Here is a 22,617-nt window from a genome sequence, read left to right as displayed (position 1 = left end):
GAGAACGAATTATGATGAAACTGTGTGGAGCAGCGAGACTTCTTTTGGGTAGAAGCATATCAGTTTATTTTTGAGGTGCAAGACTGTCAAACACATGGAAAAGAAATCACAGTGCTGAATAGACAATATCAGAGAGCATGATTGACATCTAGCGATCCAAAGTCCTGGAAGTTAAACAAAACAAGATCGGCTCCTGTAGAAGGGGTTTTTTTTTTTTCCTTTTGGTGGGTCATGAGCTCTCTTGCTGGCCATGTGTGTTTTTTTTTCTGGTGTCTTTATCGGGATGTTCTTTTGAAGAAAGCTTCATTTTCACAGCTTCAAAAATATTTTCGCTCTTTTTTAATGGGGAAAGGAAGAGCGAAAAAAATGGCAGCATATCCACGGAGTGAATGATGCAGAGTCGGGCGAAACATTCGTCCGTCCATGCGTCCGTCTGTGTGACCATCCATGCGTATGTTCGTGCGCCCGTCCCTGCGTTCGTTCATGTATCTGTATCCGCCCCTGCGTCCGTTCATGCGTCCATCCATGCATCTGTCTGTGTGTCCGTTCGTCCATCTATTCAACACTCCAAGTCCCACCATCTCGCATCTTTAAGGGGCGAAGCTCTTATAGCGGCACCCGTTCTTACCGCGTAGTATGTAACCAGTCATACGCTTTGACCTGCAAACATTTTGACCTCCAAGGTAGTGCCGGTGAGAGATTCCTTCTGTGCGTTGTTGAACAACAAAAAATAGTGCTCTATGTACATGCCAATAGCTGATAATGGGGTATGAGAGCGTATAAGCTTGGTGGACATGAATACAATGAACTAGTATATACCATGAATGAACTCCAGGTAGTTAAAGGTGGGAAGTAGGTACGAAGTGCAAGCCGTAAGAAAGTAAAAGCCGAATTCTCCTGTCTCTCATTTCCCATGCAGTCATTGGCATGTACATTGAGCTCTATCTGCCAGGAAAAGTTTGCTACGTTGTATTCGCTGGGCGTAACCTCCTTGGTTTTAGAAAGGTTTAGCGAGTGTTGGGCCGCAGTGCCATGAATACAGTGAACTAGTATATACCATGAACTCGAGGTGGTTAAAGGTGGGAAGTAGACCTGAAGCGCAAGCTGTTAGAAAGCGTGCGTGTGCCACCTCTCGTTTAGTCCTTGGAATGTCCGCTGGATGGCAGCGTTTCTATATGGGGAATATATGATGAAAAGATGCTAGATGGTGGTACTTAGAGTGTTGAATAGATGGACGAACGGACACACAGACAGATGGATAAATGGACGCATGAACGAACGCAGGGGCGGATGCATGGATGAACACAGGAACGGATGCACGCACGGACGGGCGAATGGACGCATGGACGGTCGCACAGACGGAAGGAAGCAAGAACGAATGGACGGACGAATGCTTCGCCCCACTCTCCATCATTCACTCCGTGGATATGCAGCCAATTTTTTATCATATTTTCCCCCTATAGAAGCACCGCCATTCAGTGGACATTCTAAGGACTAAACGAGAGGTGGCACACGCACACTTTCTTACGGCTTGCACTTCGGATCTACTTCCCACCTTGAACCACCTTGAGTTCATGGTATATACTAGTTCACTGTATTCATGGCACTGCGACCCAATGCTCGCTAAACCTTTCTAAAACCAAGGAGGTTACGCCCAGCGAGCATAACGTAGCAACCTTTTCCTGTCAGATAGTGCACAATGTACATGCCAGTGGCTGCTAATGTGAAATGAGAGACAGGAGGATTCAGCTTTTATTTCTTACGGCTTGCGCTTCGTATCTGCTTCCCCCCTTTAACCACCTCGAATTAGTTCATGGTATATACTAGTTTATTGTATTCATGGCCCTGCGGCTCAACGCTCGCTAAACCTTTCTAAAACTAAGGAGGTTGCACCCAGCGAGTATAATGTAGCAACCCTTTCTTGACTGATAGTGCTCAATGTACATGCCAATGGCTGCTAATGGGGATCGCAGCGTGCGCGTTGACTAAAAGCCGAATGCTCTTGTCTCTCATTCCCCATTAGCAGCCATTGGCATGTACATTGAACACTATTTTTTATTGTTAAACAACGCACAGAAGAAATCTCTCACCGGCACCACCTTGTAGGTCAAATGTTATACCTATTTCGGGTATGTGCCACTGGTGGTTACCTGCTACGAGGGACGCACAAGCCACGCCATAAGGAGCTTCGCTCCTAAAACTTCAAAGATATTTCACTTGAAAACTCCAGACGCGCTCCATTCCTTCATTTTAGTACAAAATTTCATTGCGGCACCACAGCTCTTTGATCTTTCTCATGAAATTCGAGCATGATGAGACGCTATCACGCTGCTTGCGCTGTACGCTGCGAAAATGATGGAAAGCATGAGAGGCAGAGCCGAGAAGAATGGTGACATGATTCGATGTGCGCTGGTCTCCTCACGCTCAGGTTGAGGGATCCGCTTTGTCTTCAATATTGCGCTTGAGCTCGCAGCGAGCTTGCTTGTTTTGGAGCGTGTATGCTTCGTCTTCATTAGACTTTTTTTCTGCGGGCACTCGGCTCCTCATATTCCTAGGATGGACCTGCCAACAACTTGATTTATTTAGAGAATGTGCATTTGTAGAATCAGAAAAGACATATTTGTTTAAAGTAATGCTGCACACGTCTAAACACCTACACTTTTGCTTTAGGAGAGACCAATGGGTGAGTTAAAGTGTATCAGAGCCAAAGGAAAAAAAAAATTGAGGCACCCTCGCGTAGCAACGCCACGCCAGAAAGACGCGCGGAGCTTGTGACCGTTTTTGCTTTACTTTGTTTATATTTTTGAATCTTCCTACCTCTTTGTTTTTCTCTCATCTGTCGGCTTTGATCTGTGTTTATTCTGTTTGTTTCGATTTCCTTCTGGCGTTCGCTATTTCTTTCTTTTTCTCGCTCTTTCTCTCGTCCTTCCTCTTAGATTCGTTTTCTTATCTTTCGATTTTTACTTCCTTTTTCTTTCAAACTACTCTCTCACTCTATATTTTTCTGTCTGTGTGTACCTCCCTCTCTTTATCTCTTTCACATTGTACCATTCCTTTCTTTTTACGCTATGCTTTACACTCTACCCTCCTCCTTTGCCCCTTCCGCACCTTCGTTTTTTTTTCTTTTACAACTTTTGTTTATTATACTATACTATAGGGCGTGATATCCTCTGCTACAGTGCCTGAACGGACAAGTGGATAAGACACTCGCCTTCGGAACGCGGGTTCGAATTCCACCTCACTAAGAAACTTGTTCTCGCCATAGATTTATTCCTCCTTTTTCGTTTATCTTTCTTTCTCTCCGGGTGTCTCTGTATTCGTTGTCTCGCCCATATTATGATCGCACATCGAGAAAATTGGCACACGTGTTTCGGGAGTGGAGAAAATTATTGGCCTAATTACTCAGCAAAAGTAAGAGGGGCACATAGCTGATAACCGCTTCGGTTAGCTGCTTCTGGCACACGGCGCAAGCATATGCCACTGTGAAAGCCTGATCAATTCAGATTTAGAGGGCAGTCCCTCAAAAACTAACAGTATTCACAGCCGCTGACACACTGACGTTGCGTACTTGGGTTGTTTCTCTATCACATTTCACTTACTGTTCCCTCCCTCATTCCTTTCTCCCACTCCTTTCTTCAGTGTAGAATAGCATAGTGGTTGTTCTAAAGCGAATAACATCCATGCCTTCCATCCCTCTTCTGTTGTATTCCTTCTACATATTGAGATTTCTCGTTCAGACCTGGAAATAAGCGCTTCAACGAAAGTCACACAAAAATTTCGGCAGCTTACACACCCTGAGGTCTGTGCAAGTATCAATTTACCGGTTGGAGTTAAAAAAAAAGGCAGATCCCACGTACAGTGGGAATCGATGATATGCAAAGCACGAATGAGGAAGGTTCATAGGTCACTTTAAAATCAGCACAACGTTACAAGATGGAGGTAATTAATGCCGTACATGACTGCCATGTCATGATTATAATGATTCGATGTGTCATTTACCTTCGTCATCTATTCACGGCACGTGATACCAAATTTAGTATATGTGGAGCTAGCGAAACGGCCGCGAGCACGCTATGAGCGTGGTATGTTGTCATGTCCTTACATGACACGCGTCTCATGATTACCATGTTTGCACCAGTCATGTTTTGTCATCCCATCACGCCACGTAACATCAAACTTGGTATATGTGGAGCTAGCAAGACGGCCCCGAGCACATCATGAAAGGCCCGATATACTCCAATGTAGCGTTCAAACGCCACCTATGAAAGATGGTGTGTAAGGCCGCGTTCACACTCAGCATTCCGGCCGCCGAAAGTGCTCCGAATCCGGTTCGGCGGCGGCGAGATCCGCCGAAAGGGCCCTCTCCGCGCCGATCACTCTCGAACCGATTTTTGCGGCGTCTGCCGCCGAATCGGTCACTGTGGACTAATAAGAGCGCTAGTCGAGGAATTTTGAAAAATGGCGGCCAAGCCCTACTTACTTGTTATGCCGCAGTGCACGTAACGGAATGTTGAAACCAATGGGAGTTTAACCTATTCTGTGCCTACTTCGCCTCCGTATTTCGTGAAAGAGGTGACCGAGCTTGCTGTTGGCGTGACCGAGCTTGTTGCGGTCTTGCAGAGCAAAACAAACCCACCAACGCCGCTGGCGTCGGTGGTTTTTCTGCTCTTCGTGCATTACAAGACAGCCACTTGCCATCAAAGTAAGCAGTACTGTCTTTTCTTGCTTCCTGCGTACGAGAATCATCGAAGTATACGCCACCGGATAGCGTAGTGGCGTTTGCGAGCCGCGACAACAACCGGGTGACAGCGCATCCATCAAGCGTTCGCCCCGTAGTAGATGGCATATTCAGCGGCGCGAGGCGCGTCCTGTGCGAACGAGGCTGCGTTTCGGCGGCAGGGGAATTTCGGTCGCTGTAGAAAGCGGATGTTTCAGTGTCAACTAGGCATTAATGTGCAGAATCACTACAGTGTTACTTCAAGGCACTCAATATTTTATTGAACAAAAATAATGAGAGGACTGTTAAATTTTTGTGTTATATTGACTCATCATAATTGAGTTGTAATATATAATCTGTATACCCCGAAGTCCTTCATATTTGCTTTAAACATGAATAGAATAAAGCCTCAGGCTCTGAATAAAATGAAAATTCATTGTTCGTTATGTTCATTTTGGGCGAAAAAAAATTCAGCGTTTCACGTTGCTTGCAGGAAGCTGCACGTCGCACGGCTCATCCAACGTGGCAGTGCTTTGTGAAAAGGTATCATATGCAACGGTACACTGCAGAATGAAGTTAAATTAACACAAGTTCATCATGCAGAAGGTTTAATTCATCCAAAGCTCTATATATTTCGCTCATTCTTAGCCTCTCCTTGATGCAAATGGCAAAAAGGAGCGGTGTACTCAATTGCGTACGTACCCTTTCAAAGGTTAAGTATCCTTAATGCTAACGACATCAAATGCAAAGTATCAAGCACGCATTTTTTAAACTAAGAGCACTAGTCTGCCCTGAAGCCCCGGTCACAATCCATCCATGCATGCAAGAGGATAGACACGCGCGTCGCGTTTACTTCTGACCGAAGCCGTCTGTATAGGCACAGGCTTTTGCCATTCATTCATTCATAAAACTTTATTAGTGTCCTGAAGCCCGGTCTTTTCAGAACGAGGCGGGCCTCGTCCACGTCGGTATTGTCAGGCCGAGCCTTGTGCGTCATCGGGAACCTTCTGGACTGCCCGTAGCTAATCTTGATAAGACGCGCTTTGCACAAGACTGCTTTGGAATTAACGAAGCGTCCATCAATATTTAGTGAATCTACTGCATTTTTAAATGCGAAGCATTTCTTGGCGAACTTCGGTGACTTTAAGCGTATCTATCTATCTATCTATCTATCTATCTATCTATCTATCTATCTATCTATCTATCTATCTATCTATCTATCTAATCTATCTATCTATCTATCTATCTATCTATCTATCTAGCCGCCTACGACATTTAGCTCTCCTGGCCATTTCGATAATGGTACCGATACCAAACTTGGTATGTCATAGCATGACTGTATGACGAACATAACTGACTAGTCATAACATAAAAATAATGATATGTATGTCATGGGTGTCATGATTTACATGTCACGGTCTTGCTGCTCTTGCGGTGGTTTCGTTCATATGACATGTTGCAAAGCTTGTATGGTATGACATGACTGCATGGGGAGCACAAGTGACGGAGCCTAACAAGGAAATCATCACATGCGTGTCACGTAAAATCACGACTACACGCCACACGCCACACTTATGATGCGCTTGCGGCTGTTTCGCTAGCTTCACTTAAACCAAATTCGGTATTACGGAACGTGAATGGATGACGAAGGTATGATACTGGTGCAAAGATGATAAACATGAGATGCGTGGCATGTAACACCATGACTATATACGCCACAATGATAATGCACTCGCGGCCGTTTCACTAGCTTCACATATGCCAAATTTGGTACTTCGTCATGCTAATAGATCACCAAGGTGCATAATAATCATGAGATGCGTGTCATGTGAGAACGTGACTACATGCCATACAGTCGAGGCACCAATACATTTCGACGTGACGCGGTGCGTCTGCTCGCCGGCGTTCATTTCGTCGTGTCATGCCGGCGTTGCCACGCCAGGCAATGGTCCTGCCATATACTTGCCGGTGCGCGCCCCGCTGCGTTGCTTTGACGCATGCGCGTTTCAGCGCATCCGGCGTCCCTCGGTCACGAAAACATGAAGAGGCAGTGTTGTGTGAGTAATGTATCGGCGTGAAATGCCGAAATGCAGCATGTCGCATTTCACGCCGGTTGCCATCGGGCCGCGACGATGGACGCTGGTCGCGCCTGGCGTCAGACTATAGAGTGCTCGCGTTTTGCTAACGCGGCGTCACTGTGCCCAGCACGCACGCACGTCAACGCTACATTGGAGTATATTGGGCCCTTCATGATGCGCTCGGAGCCGTTTTGCTAGCTCCACGTGTAAAGAATTCGGTGTAACGTGACGTCAATGGATGACGAAATATAAAACTGGTGCAGTCAAGATAATCCTGACACGCGTGTCGTTTAAAAACGTGACAACATACCACGCTCATAGCGTGCTCGTGGCCGTTTCGCTGGCTGCACATGTAACAAAATTGGTATTACGTGAGGTGAATAGATAATGAAGGTAAACGACACATCCAAACATAATAATCAAGGCACGAAAGTCAGGTATGGCATCATTTACCTGCACCTCGTAACGTTGTGCAGATTTCAAAGTGGCATATCAACATTTCACATTCGTGCATCGCATATCATCGATTCCAATTGTACGTGAGATCTGCCATTGTTTTTTGTAAGAGCGAATGGATTTCTTTGTCGAATGTTCAACGGCGTGCGCGTACCAGCAGGTGTTATCTCTCCGCTCTCAATTTCTCTCCCATAGCAACAGTTGCGAGTGCTCCCTCTTATACCCGCAACCAGGTTTCACACAACGCGAATTGCATATAGAGTGGTTCGTTTCTTGTTTTCAACTCATTACTAATGGCTCAGTCATAATTTTTTATTGTGAATGGCCACGGCATCAATAAGGTGCAAATATATTTACCGACATGTAGCGGGTACCTCATTATTCGTAGAATAACGAATGATTATCTATAGAATGCTTCCCTACTTCATAACTTTATTTGTTTATTTATTTATTTATTTATTTATTTATTTATTTATTTATTTGCAATACTACCAGTCTCTACTGACACTTTAGCAGGAGGACACACTGTACAGGTGATATGATTGCTCATCATAGTAACAAACCAGCAATACACACAAATTTAGGGTAACATCAGCTTGACACTTCGTGCAAGAGCAATATATACAAAACGTAGTATATTAAGAAAATATGAAGATTTCTGGTGTAGCAGCTGTCCCACAAATATCTTGTAGTAATCGACCTAAGAAAGTTAAAAAATGATCTAGAAGTGCCACTTTGTGAGCTTTAGCTGGGACTGTCCATTTTTTACTACCCCTTCCGCCACACATGAATCGAAGCGCCTTCGTCTGTGTTTGCGGTGGCTCCACGTAGACGATAAGAAGTGAACGGCTTTCAAAACGGCACAGCCTCTAAAATTACGACCACCCGAAATTACCATGAGTTAAACATGTCTACCTTTGCACATCGTACGATGGCGTTTAAATATAGTTTTTTTGTTCATTCTATTGAATTGTGGAATTCTTTGCCTGGTTACGTTCGATCTTTATCACGGGATGAATATTTATTGTATATTACTAACCATTGACGTACAGCGCACTTGTTATGCTATTCTATGTATGTATTTGCTTACTCCTGCGATAGCCCTGTGGGGCTGCAGCATGTTGAAATAAATAAATAAATATGAAATGTTCACGTCATGCAGTTTTGATGAGACACAGAGGCTGCATGTAGAAAACGCTCGCAGATTGGAAGAGCACCATGCATTGCACTTGTGGTTGAAAATAAGCAGTCCTTTCCGTGGTAGCGGAACTAGTAAGAACGTATTGTCCAAAAAAATGACCAACAATAGAAGTAGGCTACGCTAAGTTCGGCGTTGAAAAGTGAGAATGACCGAACCCTAATTTAGTCTTAGATGTGTAAAAAAAATGAAGACGTCAACTTTTTCTTTCTTTGCTACACGCGCTTTTTTCTGTGTGTAGCTCGACTTGTAAAGATTTTCTTGCACGTCTGCGCCCGCTCCAGAGGGTGGAAGGATCGCTTTTAGTCAGAAAATAATGTGCGAAAAATTACAATTGAGGCATTTACAATGTTGAAAGAATGGTGGGCTTATGATTGGGGTTCTGATAATCATTGGAAATATATTGTTTTGACTTCCAAATTAACAATAATATTCATGCCTGTCGACTTATAATCTATATTGTAGAGAATGGTTATGATTGAGTGGAAGCAATGACTAGAATTGAGACTGTAGGATCTATTTTTTAGTGAGCACTATGACAGAACTATGAGAGGCCGATGGCTTAAGCGAGATCCCAACACACAAAACGTAGAGATATCCACGGGTCTTCTTTCTAATTATAGGCAGTAAAGCTTTTTTTTCTTCATTTTGATAAAATATTAGCGATCATTGCTCTAACACATTCGGAAGACATTTTTATCAAGCAGGAAGCTTCCATGCTATCAAACTTTCTTGATTTTTTGTCCAAACCACCAACACAACTTGCATAAAAATGTCTAGCTTCGTTAAAGTGAAGCTTTTTTTCGGAGCTTTGCATTGTACTGTGACGGTAGCTGAAAACTCAGCGCAGAGTTGACCATGTGTACTCGTAATTTTGTCGCTTTTATTCCGTCGATTCGCCAACGTAGTCCAGCAAAAAAAGAGCTTTATTTTGAATCAGCAACTGCGAAAATAACCTTTCACCATTCAGCAATGGTCTAATATTATTTCAGATGGTAATGTATTATCCCCTGCATATGGTGTTCGGTAGCTTTGGGTAGTTAATTTTTGTACTTTACTGGTGCTTTCTTTACCCGCGGAGGTTTTCGAGAACCATGATATTTGAGCTGATACTCAGCACACTCCAGAAAACTGTGCCGTCTATACATAGGGTGGAAAACCAAGATCCTTCCCTCGTCGGGTCGTAATTATGCTTGAGAATATGACGATGACTGCTATTAAAAATAGATATTATACTCATAAATGACAAAGAAATTTGAATCCAGACTAAACATAAATTCGGGGGGAAATCTAGACTTCAAATGACGAGAAATTGTCAACCAATAAATGTATAACCGATGTTTCAACAAGCGGAATGGCTGTCGTCAAGCTACTCTGGCCAAAACGACATTCCTTGAAGTTGAAAAAATGAGTAGACTGCGAACGTTTTTGATGTTTTGTTATTTGCACCCCATCGGCACATCATGTATATTCTCCGTGTACAATAATGAAAAATGGCTTCCAGTTATGTTTATTGAGCCATGAATCTGTCTTAAACAGTTCGAACCAAAATGTTCATGCGCAGATGATAGTAAATTCACAAGATGCATATGGACTATTTCGCCACATATTAATCGACGTGACACTTTTCTAATTACTCACACTCTGGTTTTTGTTCTTTCCCATCTTGTAGGATTCGTGCTGTACTGGAAGTCGGAGACGGGTGACTGGAGCGAACTGGGAGTGGACGGAGTGGCTACGTCACACACGTTTCAAGACCTGAACTGCGGCACGCGCTATCATTTCTACGCGGTGGCCTTTAACGACGTGGGACGCAGTGAACCAAGCTTCAGCGTCAGTGCTACAACATCTGGGGGAGGTGAGTAGTCGTCTTTAAAAACAAACAATGATTGCACCTTTATTGATTAAAATTATATATGAATTGTAATCCTGTATACGTGTTGTCCCAAAATAACACGTCTCATACAACTCATTCAAAGTGGGGGAAAACCATTGTACAGTTTAAATATTTTTGAGACAACCAGAAAACAACGCTTCAGTCAAGGAGGCCAAAGATTAGTTTGTTAACCAAAGCTAGAGATGAGAATTTGGTGTCTGAAAAAAAAACAGAGTATTCACTTCACTCATACAGAATTCACTATCTCAGTTTTTCAGTTATCGCTATGGTAGTTCACCGTTAGCCCTAAAGAAGAAGGTGTACGACAGCTGCATCTTAAGGTACTTACCTATGAAGCAGAAATCTGGGGGCTCACAAAATAGGTTCAATATAAATTGAAGGCGACACAGCCAGTGATTTAAAAGAAAAAGATTGGTGTAATCTTAAAAGACATCAAGAGACCAGAGTGGGTGAGTGTACAAACGGGCAATAGGGACATCATAACTGAAATCAGAGCATCCACGAAGTCTATGAAAACTTACTGAAAGGAATCTACAGTGGATCTGCAGCCGCCATAATCCTTAATGAAAGAAGGTGATAGAATCCCATTAAAAAGAGAGTAAGCCAAACACAATCTCTCCAATGCTACTCACCGCATGTTTACAGGACATTTCATTCACCCTAAATTCAGCAAATCTAGGATAACGAATTACTTGAGAGTATCTTAGTACTTTGAGATTAGATGACATTGCTTTTATGAATAAATCAGAGGGTGAATCATAGTTCATGATTACTGAACTGAAGCCGGAAAACTGAAGAGTAGGTTTGAAGTTCAAGAGATTAATATACAGGAAACTAAAGTATTGTTCAACAGATTCAGTAGAGAACGGCGCTTTGCGATATGTGGGGACACAATGAAAATTTTAAAGAATACTGTCTTCTTAGGACAGATAGTAACCACGGATCCAAACCATGAGCGAGAAATAACTAGAAGAATAGAGATGGAAATGAGCACATTCGGTAGCCATTATCAATTCATGAGTGGTAGTCTACCACTATCCCTAAAGGGGAAGGTATTTAACAGCTGCGTCTTGCCGGTACTTATCTACGGAGCAGTAACGTGGAAGCTTAGAAAAAGGGTTTAACTTAAATTGAGGACGATGCAGTGAGCAATGCAAAGGAAACTGATAGGTGAAACCTAAAGAGACGCGGAGAGTGAGTCAGGAAACACTGAGGTGTTTAGCATGTCATATTTCAAGTCAAAAAGAAATAGACATGGGCTGGCACGTGGAACGTAGTCAGCAGAGCCACTTGGTGATCGTTATTTATATCTGATTTAATTCTGAGAGAAGGCAAATGTGCGAGGTGCAGAAACTTGTGCGGGCAGATGAGATTAAGAAGCTTGCGGTACAGCGTGCCGGCAGCAAGCGCAGGACAAGGCTGATTGGTGGAACATGGGAGAGGATTTTGCTTGTCACGGGCGTAGCCAGGTGGACGATGATGATGATAATGATGATCATGAAGAGGATGCACTCATGCAGACATGTTCAAAACCTGAAAGCAGTTGGTCTTTCGGGCTGGTCTTTCAGAAATACTATGCTACTGCAAATATTTCCAAAGCGCATAATCAGCTTTCAATATTTCTTCACATATTCCGCGTAAAATTACTAACATTGTTAAATATTGCCACGCGTGTTTCTCATTTCACTTCTGTATTTGGTTGCCACATACAAAGACTGTAGGAAATGCTCAGCGCACACCGCGCCTGCAGTGATCGAGAAGCGTAAATTTTGTAGTAGATCATTTCATGATTGCGCGCAAGACACGAGCATTATACAGATTCTTCTGTTACTCTCGTAGCCGTTAGCAATAACGCTGGAATATTCAACGGCACATGCATAAATGCCAACGCTCATCACCGCTTGTCACTCGATTGACGATCGATGACCGATGCTCTTTACACCGCCATCGGGGTCAATGTGTATATATCACTCGTAAAGTTTTCGTGCAGACAATACGACTGCATCGGTTGATTGAGCCATTCCTCTCTGGCCTCGTCTTCTTTCTCTACTGATCTCTTCTTGCTGCGCTAACGATGTGGATTGCCACACTCTCCCGGCCGGCTGTCATTCCCCCCACGCTCGTAATATGGCACCACATTTCCGATAGACGCTTCCTCTGTTCTTCCACTTGGCCCAGAGAATACAACGTCTTAAGAAGTCCTTGTTGCTTGGCCGTTTAAAGAACAAGGTATGGACTGGTGAATGCGGCTTTTGAGTCCAATCGTTTTCTAACTAGTATCATGGAACCAGGGTGGATCTCTGACATCATCTTGCTGTGGCGACGATCAAAATGCATTTTTATCGTACTTCTGTGTTTTTGCTGTTGGAGTTGGGTTTTGAGGCATTCCATCAGTGTGATCCTTCCAACTAAGCTCAGATCTTCGTTCACTGGCAATCAAGGAACACTACCAAACGCAGCGAATTGCGGGCTGCACCCGATGCCAGCGGTGTAGCTCGTGTTATGATGATGTATGGCTGCTTCGAAAGCACTCTTCAAGCCTCCCTTGAATTCCGGGTATCACTTTTTATACATTTTTAAGTCTCTAATCATGCGTTCAGAAAAAGAATCAGCCTCTGGATGATAAGGGGCTGGGTATCGAAGCACGATGTTCCTTTCGCGGGCCCAGTTGCATAGCTTCTGACTACTCAACGCTGGCCCATTGTCGGCAACGATGACCGTGGTGTGTTAGAAAATTTCTCTCTACAACAGTGCTATCACACAATCCGCGTCTTTTCTTCCAGCTTTGCAGCCGCGAAGCACGTGCACTCATTCACCACAACCAGGAAGGCTTGGGTTCTTTAGACGCCTTCACCCTTTTTTTTAACTTCAGCGAAATCAAAGTGAACTACATCGAATGGTACAGTCGAATATTCTGGTAATACCATTCTATTTGCCCAGGCCTTGTATTTCGACTTGGAATTCGGCACTCATGACACATCTTCACATAATGGGCAACATCCGCTTTCATTTTTTCCTGAGTAAATCTCTGAGTAAGTTTGTGGTATGTCCTTCAAAATCCGTCATTCCCTCTTGAATAGGGACTGCTGTGATATAACTTCAGCCCTTGAGGCACTTTTGTTTCAGGGACATACATCTTTTCATTGCGCTGTTTTATGTCTTGCGTATCCTTCTATAGTTTCAGCAAGATGTTGCTTCCGTCCGGAATTTCTTGTGGCACGTGAAGACGGGACAAGGCATCAGCGTCCTGCTGCGTCTGGCCTGGTCTATGCAATACGTCAAAACTGAAGTGCTGGATCTCACTGACACAACGAGCTATTCTTCCCTTTGGCTGTGCAAATATCAATAAATAGGTCAACGCCTGGTTATCAGCAAACAGGTAAAAATGTCTACTTTCTAGGTAACTTCTGAAGTATCTAAAAGCCATTACGACCACTAAAGCTTCCTTCTCTGTTGTCGTGTAATTGTCCTGCGTCGCCGTGAACGTGCTGGAATAGTAGTCAGTGACCTTGAGCGCCCTTCCGGATTGCTGATATTTATAGCGCTGATACAAGATGGCGCCTGCAGAGTAGTGAAATGCATCTGTATATAATTCAAACGAAATATCAAAGTCGAGGAGGGCTAGTACAGGGTAAGATGAAATGGCTCGGACAAGTTCCAGGTAGCTCTCTTGACATTCGTCAGACACGACGAATGCAACGCATTTCTGAATTAATGCTGTCAAACCTTTCGTTTTTATATGATAGTCCTTTATAAGTGCACGAAAACTGCTGGTGAGTCTAAGAAACACTCTTAAGGAGCGTATGTCATGAGGTTTTGTAAGTTTCTTAATGCGCTGGACGCTCTCCTCTTTAGCGCCTTTGGTTCGCCCATCAAAAACTCTTCCCAGAAATACTACTTTTCTGCAGAAGAACTCGCTCTTTTTTATGTTGATCTAACGTCTAGCGGTGCTAAGTGCTTCGAAGACCTTTTATAGCTGCTCTTCGTAATCTTCTTACGTTTGCGTGTATATAATATTGTCGTACTCGTATACGTTACAGAATATTCTGGTGAAGTCCCTAAGTATGACATTCGTCATCTTTTGGAACCATGATCCAGAGTTCTTACATCCTAAGGGTAGTATGTTTTATTCGTAGATGTCGAAAGGGGTGACAAGTGCAGTCTATTTTTTGCATGTCCTTTTATCTTTTGCATAGGTCAATGCGGAAAAACACTGACATCCTCCGGTTTATTCAATGATCTCATCAATTTGTGGCATTGGGTATGAAAAAAGATCTGTCTGTTTATTAATGAGCTCATAATCTGTACACTGGCGACATGAACCATCTTCTTTCAGAATAATTGTAATAGGTGAAGGAAAAGATGAAGTTGAAGGCCTGATGATTCCCGCCTCTAACATTGATTGGAGCTCATTTTTTAACCAGACTTTCTTATAATGACTGAGATTGTATAGTTTTTTCTTTACAATGGTGTTGCCTAGGAATAGAAACAGTACCTTAATGGCTCTCGTGGCATCTGGGTATGCACCAACTCACAAAATCTTGGGAAACATCAATTGTACATATTCCCTGGTGGCCGGCCTACGGTAAGCCTTGAGGGCGATATTTGCTTTAGCGCACTCCCTTCCGATGGTAACTTCGTCATACCAAATTATGTTAATCTTCATGCGTGTCATATCAGGTTTTGATGTAAGAAAGTCGAAATTGACATCGGGCATTAAATGCGCTTCAACTCTAATCTTCTCGTCTTCATACTCGAGACATACTTCCACCCATCTGGGATACTCTCGACAAGAACCATCATAGCTGCACACACGAATGGTTTTCCCAAGTACAATCACTCTAGCGTTTACTAGGTTCTCATTAATTGAACCAACAGAGGCACCAGTGTCAAGCAAAACTAACAATTTGCGACTATTCACTAGCATGTTGACACCCAGAATTCCTGTCTTCTTCAGAAAGACTGTTTCTTCGACAGTGTAAGTTTCTTCAGCTGTGGGGTGTTCTTTCCATAGCAATTATCTCTGCCGACTTTAGCCTCTTCATCAGGTGTCTTGTATTCAGGTGCTGTGACATATTCCAGTGCTGAGAGTAGCTAGTCCATAGAGGCGAATGATCTCACTGACATCTGTCTTTGATAGCACTTTGTCATGCCACGTATCACCAGAGCGATTAGAGAGGAGTCCGCCAATGATGGGTCAGCAGTAGGAAGTAAGCGCCACTTTTCGAGAACGTATTTCTTGATATTTGTGCATCTATGTCTGTAAGCAATGGCATTATCCCAAAGCTCTATATGGTTCGTCTTCAAAGCACTTGCAAAGTTTTTCCTCCATGCGGCCCAAGAAATGTTTCCATTTGAAATTATTTGTAATTCAAACCACTTCTGCGCGTTCCCGCGGAAGAAAGGCTTCATATTACGTACGTGGTCTTCATCGCTCCTCCACTGGTTTCTGGTGCATGCAAATTCATAGAAATTGAGCCACGCATCAGCGCTCGAATTACCGTCAGACATGTCCGGTCGAACAGGAAATTCTTTGTCTTTTACATTGGCAACTGACACAAGAAGTTCGAAAAACTGCTACTGTTGTGCCATATATAGCTTCTGTACTTCAAGTATAGCGTGAAGGGCGCCTTCACTGCTAGTATCAGCGAGGCTTCTTGGTGTTCGAAAAGTACTTGTCGGGAGAGCTGTTACCAAATGAGACGCCAAATTGTCAAGAGTCATGTTCACAGACACGCTACCTTGAGCGACGATGTGATACACAGCAGCTCGGGCGATATGGACGATCGTCTCCAGAAGGCTCGGAGTTGTAGTGGCTACCTGCATCTCCAATCTCTGGCCCTCTGCTTGGAAGCCCACGATGAGGGGTGGCTCTTGACGACGAGTGAAGTCGCACTTGATCTTCATTTGCAGGCTCCTGACCTAGACTGCGCCAATGTAAAGTTTTCGTGCAGACAATACAACTGCATCGATTTATTGAGCCATTTCAGTCTGGCCTCGTCTTCTTTCTCTCTTGATCTCTTCTTGCTGGCGCTGGCCATGGGGATCGCTGCATCACTGTAATATGACTTTCCATTTACCAACCGGAAGTTCGGCCAAATAAACAGTTTCATCTCAGACATACAGTCTCCTGCCTTCGTCAACGTCACGATAACGTGACAATATACCGTTAAAGTCAGCCTTGGCCTATTGCAGCATTCTTTGAAAAACTTCCTAAGTGTTTCGCCACACCAATTTAGGAACAATCTCAGAACAAGATTTGTCGCCATAATCAATGTGTCCTGAACTAAGTGGCATGCTTAATATTTCCTGAAATGATTCGAAGTATATCAAGTCTTGGCAGAGGCTTTAAACCAAGACGTATATTGCGCACGTCTTGGCGCACGTCTAAAATAAGGCAACAGAAAGTCCTCGAAGACCCTAGTAGGCAGCTTAATGTTCAGCGCTGCGGTAACAACATGCGCTGAGGAAACATAACGCGATATCTGCGAGAAAACTTATGTTTAAGTGGCTTTACCCCTTCTATGATACGAGGTGCCAAGTGTGAATAAATTAAAGTGGCAGTGCTTTCACACCTCATTCTTAAAGACCTACAATACAACATTATATTACCGTGTCCAATACTTTTATTACATTAAGACAGGCTTAAATGGACCCCGGAGAACAAACCAATTTTTCGCGTATTTGAAAAATACAATTTCACAATCTCGAAAACACCACCCTTACAACGACACGACGCTTAGTGACTGAGAAAACGCGTGAAAAGAAAAGGAGGGTGGCAGCGCCTATTTGAGATTTTTGCCCGAAACTTCGTGACGTCAGAAGCTTCGAAGACGTCTGCTCAGCCCTATATAGCTTCCAATCAATAAAAATGAGAACAATGTAATTCTGTGTGTGCCACAGGCTTAGAATATCAAGGTACAATAATTTTTTTTGAGCTAACGGCACGAAAATACCTAAAATACATTTTAAACTTTCTTATATCACACATTTACACTTTGGTGTAAAATTAAAATACGAAACTTCTACCGTCATTTTTCCAGCTAATAATGAATCCATGATATAAAAACATCTGTTACTAGTGTTCTCAGAGTGCAGCTTGTCAATCTAAACCTAGTCATTTTATCTCTTTCGTGTGCCTTCGAAGTTAATACTCAAGAATGGCGAATAAAGAAATGTACAATCAAGTTGTCTCGACTAAATCTCGCCATTAAAGCGTTCAGTCAAAGCTGCGTGGAAGCATTGGGATCACTTGTAATTTTCACCAGAACGGAACAGCTGGCTTCATTCAGATTGGTGTCAAAAAATATTAAAACAAAAACAAAAAGTATAAAAAATCACAGCATATCCATAGAGTGAATGATGATTAGTGGGGCGAAGCATTCTTCAGTTCGTCCGTCCATTCGTTCTTGCTTCCGTTCGTCCATGTGTCTGTCCGTGCGTCCGTTCACGTGTGTCTATTGGTGTGATCGTGTCAGTGCGTCTGTTTGTCCGTCCGTACGTCTGTTCCTGCGACCGTCCCTCTGTCTGTCCGTCCATGCATCCGTCTGCCCCTCTGTCTGTCTGTCTGTCTGTCTGTCCGTCCGTCCGTCCGTCCGTCCGTGCGTCCATCAGTCCGTCCATCCATCTGATGTATGTCCGTCTGTCCGTCTATATATTGAACGCTTCAAGTACCGCCATCTCACTTTTTTCATCATTTGTTTTCATATACAAGTACCGCCATCCAGCGGGCATTCTAAGGACAGGTATTTTGGGTATGTGCCACCGGTGGTTAGAAACGATAACGGGAGACGAATGGGTGACGCCATAAGGAGAATCGCCCCTAAAACAGCAGACTAAGGCCACAGAGATGTCGTTCGTACCATTTTCTCGCATTAAATATTGCTTAAGTGGCGGTAGCAACTTCGAAGCACTTGCTCAAACGTCAATGATGTCTCAACAGCTCACAATTGCGCCACCCGTAAATATGGCACATCTGCTCAAAAGCAGGCCGAAATGTACTTTGAAATTTCACTAGCGGTCCAATAATGACTTACAATTTCTTGTCAAGTCAACAACTGAGACTCCTATTGTTGATGTCACCCGGCTAGGCAAGTCTCGCTGTGTGAAGATTGCGTTTAAGAGCACATCACTCCCCTCTCATGTGAAGGTGGGGTACTTCAGACATGCTGTGCGGCCTTTCATTCCAAAGCCTCTCCAGTGCCGTAAATGCATGAAACTTGGACATGTGAGCAGCGTCTGTGAGAATTCGGTGGTATGTCACCGCTGCGCCGAGCCCCATGAAGCGGATAAGTGCGTCGCAACTGTCAAGAAATGCTCTAACTGCAATGGATCCCAGGAAGCCATATCGAAGGACTACCCGCGGATTCAGAAGGAAATTGCCATTTTGAAGGAGATGGTGCGCGATTACTCATCTCATCGAGAAGCCGCAGCTAAAATCAGAAGGCGTCGTTCACGTTGACGTCGGTCTTGAAGGACGCCCGCTACCTCCTTTACGCGTTTGCCAGATCCCACATCAGTACCACCCCTTTGCCTCCCAGACCACATGCCGTGGGAAAGGCTGTAAAGGACAAAGCCAGTCAGCATACCCTAACTGCGACAGCGTGGCCTGCACTTCAAAGGGAAGCAGCGTCAAGCGAACCGAAGGAGTTTTATGACGGCCAGTCCGCGATCCCGGTTCGAGATCTTTCCAACCAAGACAGGCAAGTGACTGCAATCGTGCAATCATTAATTGCCACGATTCGCACGCTACTGTGTAGCGTACAATCTCCGTCTGCTAAGAGTGCACTGCAAATACTGGATGCACTGAATCCAGTTCTTGATAACTTCGTTAAGCGAAATGGCTCAACGAAACCTCATCTTCCGCACTGAAGTTAAAAGTGCGTCGATTTTTCAGTGGAATGCCAGAGGCATGAAGTCCCGTATCCCAGACTTTCGCCAAATTGTCCGGGCCAATCAATTCCCTATACTTGTCATATGTGAACCAAACGTATCAACGTCTCATAGATTGTCCGGTTGTGAAGCTTTTTGTTCAGCCGCTTGCGAAGAACGAATCAAAGTAATTGTTTACATTCGCACAGGCTTGACTTATTTTTCGCACCCATTAAGTTCTAAGGACGACAATCAGTACGTGTGTCTTCGTGTAAAGAAGAATGCAGTTTCGTTCATGCTTATTGGTGGATATATATCTCCGTCATCGCGATTTGACTGCGACAGATTGAAAGACATCCTAATGAGGACCGATGGGCCTTGGATCATCACCGGTGACTTCAACGCCCATCACATGCTTTGGGGGAGCACTAGAATGAATGCCAGGGGCCGGAACATTGTTACATTTGCTTCCAATTACGACCTTTCCATTATGAACGATGGTACCCCCACGTATCTGCGGGGTCTCACGTATGGCAGTTGCCTTGACCTGACATTGGTGTCACGGTGCTTCTCTCACAAAGTTAAATGGTTTTGCGATATTGAGACTCATGGGAGTGATCACATACCCACCTACGTGACGATCGATGGTATCATAAAAAATTTCTCTTCCGGTGTTGTAATTGGCACTGACTGGTCGATGTTTACATCGCGTGTTGAGGACGCTTGCCAAGAAGGCCTCGCCTGCAGCCTGGAAAATACCATAGCGGAAGCTATGCAAGCATTCAAATGTAAATTACCATTTTCGTCTAAAATAACACAGTTTGAAAACGAACTGGAAAGATTACGATCTATACTAAGGCGTGCTGAACGACGATACAGACGCACAAGATCAATTTACGATCTGAGGGAGGCAAAGTGGCTCCAGAAAAAAATTCAACGACGCATTTACAAGCTGTAGAGCGAACGCTGGAAATCATTCTGCGAATCTCTAGACCCTCATAAACCGCTGTCATATATCTGGAGAACAGTTCGTGGTCTTCGCTCCTCTCCGCAACAACGGCACCCTTTTAAAGCTTTGGCACTCCATCATGGAAAAACAGAACTCGAGGTGGCTGAAGAATTTTGCACGAGAGTTGCCTGTGAATATGATGAACGAGAGCATCGACGCCGTGATCGTTCCTGAGACGCGATTACCAGAAATGGACATTCCATTCACCATGGAAGAACTGGAAGGTGCTTTAGTCGCTTCTAAGCGCTTGTCATCGCCAGGTCCTCATGGTAATAATTATAGTGCGTTGGGACACCTTGGACAAAAAGCCAGAAAAGAACTTTCAACATGCTTCAACAACTCCTGGTTCAGCGGCAGTGTTCCCCGAGAATAGAAAAAAATTGCCCGCAGCTTCCCTTGGGGTAACACTGAGGAGGATGCGGAGCATATAATTGGTTAACGGGGTGTTAAAGTGCGACTTACTTGGGTCGATGGCTAAATTGATTAACGTGGTTGTGAAATGGGGTGTTAAATTGCGATTTACTTAGGTCGATGGCTAAATTGGTTAACGTGGTTGTAGGAGGGGGTGTTAAATGAGTGAACACGTACACACGTATGCGAAAGGGCGGCGCTGGTCGAAGGGACGTCGATCATTGTGTTTGTGGATTCGTTGGCATTCATTTCACCGCGACCTTGGACGTCGACGCGCCGTACAAACCAACCGACGAGCGGCAACTGAGCGAGCGAGCGCCGACCTTGAGTATATATACAGCGCGACGGCGCATGCACTGTCAGCTGTGGAATGTTCGAGAAGGGAAGAAGCGCAACGGCACATGCGCGCGCGTCAGCTGCCGATATTCTCGAAGCGCGACGGCGCATGCGCGCGCGTCAGCTGCCGATGTTCTCGAAGCGTGACGGCGCATGCGCGCTACATTATACAGCTAGCGAATGTTCGTGAAGAGGAGAAGCGCACGCGGTGTGTAGAGGAGGAAGGGTGCACAGATGGTGGAGGAGTGAAGCGCGCGCGGTGTGTAGAGGAGGAAGGGATGCACAGATGGTGGAAGAAGGAGGAGGAAGCTTGCGGACGGCGCCGCACTACAAGCCTCGAGTATTAGATGCTCCGCATCTAATAAGTCGATTAATACCACTTTTGAAATCGGGAAAATCACCATTGGACTTGACAGCGTATCGCGCTATTGCCCTCGCAAGCTGCCTCGGAAAAGTTATGGAAAGAATGGTTCTATTTCGTCTCGAGGGGTACTTGGAACGATACACCAAATACCCTTCTTGCATGGCAGGCTTTCGTCGGGGCCGCTCCTCCATCGACTGTGTGCTTGACTTATAGACATTTGTTCACCAAGAAAAAAGTCGCAAGCGCATATCAGTGGCACTCTTTCTTGACGTGAAGGGTGCATATGATAATGTAGCTCACGATGCCATCCTCACTTCTCTCGCAGCAATGGGCATTGGTGGACGAATGTTTCATTGGATAAAAGATAATATAACTGGCAGGTGTTTCTTTGTGCAAACATATGAGGGTACAACTGCTGAACATTACACCTACTGCGGAGTACCTCAGGGAGGTGTTTTAAGCCCCACATTGTTCAATGTGGCCCTCATTGGTCTGGTGAAGGTTCTGCCAAAGTCGGTGTGCCTATCCATATACACCGATGATATTTGCTTCTGGAGTGCTGCAGTTACTCGCCCTCAGGTGCGTGCACGAATACAGCGGGCAGCAACCCTCACAACAGCCTACCTTCAGAACCAAGGCCTAACTAAATCAACTGTGAAGTGCGCGTTGATGGCGTTTACGTGCAAACCAATGACGCCATACCCTGTTCACATCAATGGACAGAGTGTCAACTAAGCACGGACGCATCGTTCCCTAGGCATAATAATCGACAGAAGTCTTTCGTGGAGCGCACATTGTGCGTACTTGAAGAAGAGACTGCTATCTGTTGTGCATATAATAAAATTCACGTGCGGGAAAGCATGGGGAACTTCTGTGGCCTCTATGCTACAGCTGTACAGGGCCCTATTTCTGGGTCTATTGCGCTACAGCTTGCCGGTGCTGACTAACACTTGCAAATCCAATACTCATTCATTGGAGAGTTTGCAGGGTCAGGCACTGCGTATCTGCCTAGGACTGCCCCGATGCGTTTCTATTTATGCCACAATTATGCTTGCCAAAGACCATCCGGTCAGGAAATATAGAGTCGTGGATTGCCTCAGAGCGCCCATTCGTTATGCTAGCCGGGTCCCCGACCACCACTTGGCCCTTCTACCCTCCAGAAGACCACATTGTACGTTTTCAGACGTCATAGCCAAGCACCTAAACAGAATTCCATCGGGATATACGCCAGCTGCGAGAATGGCATGTCCTTTGTGGTGCCTCGACCAGCCGCAAGTACG

At 44.6% G+C, this 22,617-nt stretch overlaps 1 protein-coding gene across 1 annotated transcript in view; it reads left to right on the top strand.

The window, feature by feature from the left end:
* Positions 1 to 22,617, top strand: part of LOC142774977 (cell adhesion molecule Dscam1-like) — a 480,705-nt gene that overhangs the window by 438,395 nt on the left and 19,693 nt on the right. The window contains exon 20 of the mRNA XM_075876146.1: positions 10,122 to 10,307. Coding sequence (XP_075732261.1) covers positions 10,122 to 10,307 — 186 coding nt within the window. The remainder of the gene's footprint in view (positions 1 to 10,121; positions 10,308 to 22,617) is intronic.

The sequence above is a fragment of the Rhipicephalus microplus genome, chromosome 2, assembly GCF_043290135.1.
Source record: "Rhipicephalus microplus isolate Deutch F79 chromosome 2, USDA_Rmic, whole genome shotgun sequence".
In the NCBI taxonomy this organism is placed as follows: Eukaryota; Metazoa; Arthropoda; class Arachnida; order Ixodida; family Ixodidae; genus Rhipicephalus; species Rhipicephalus microplus.
The sequence above is the reverse complement of the archived record's forward strand: the minus strand, read 5'-3'. Positions and strand labels throughout refer to the sequence as shown.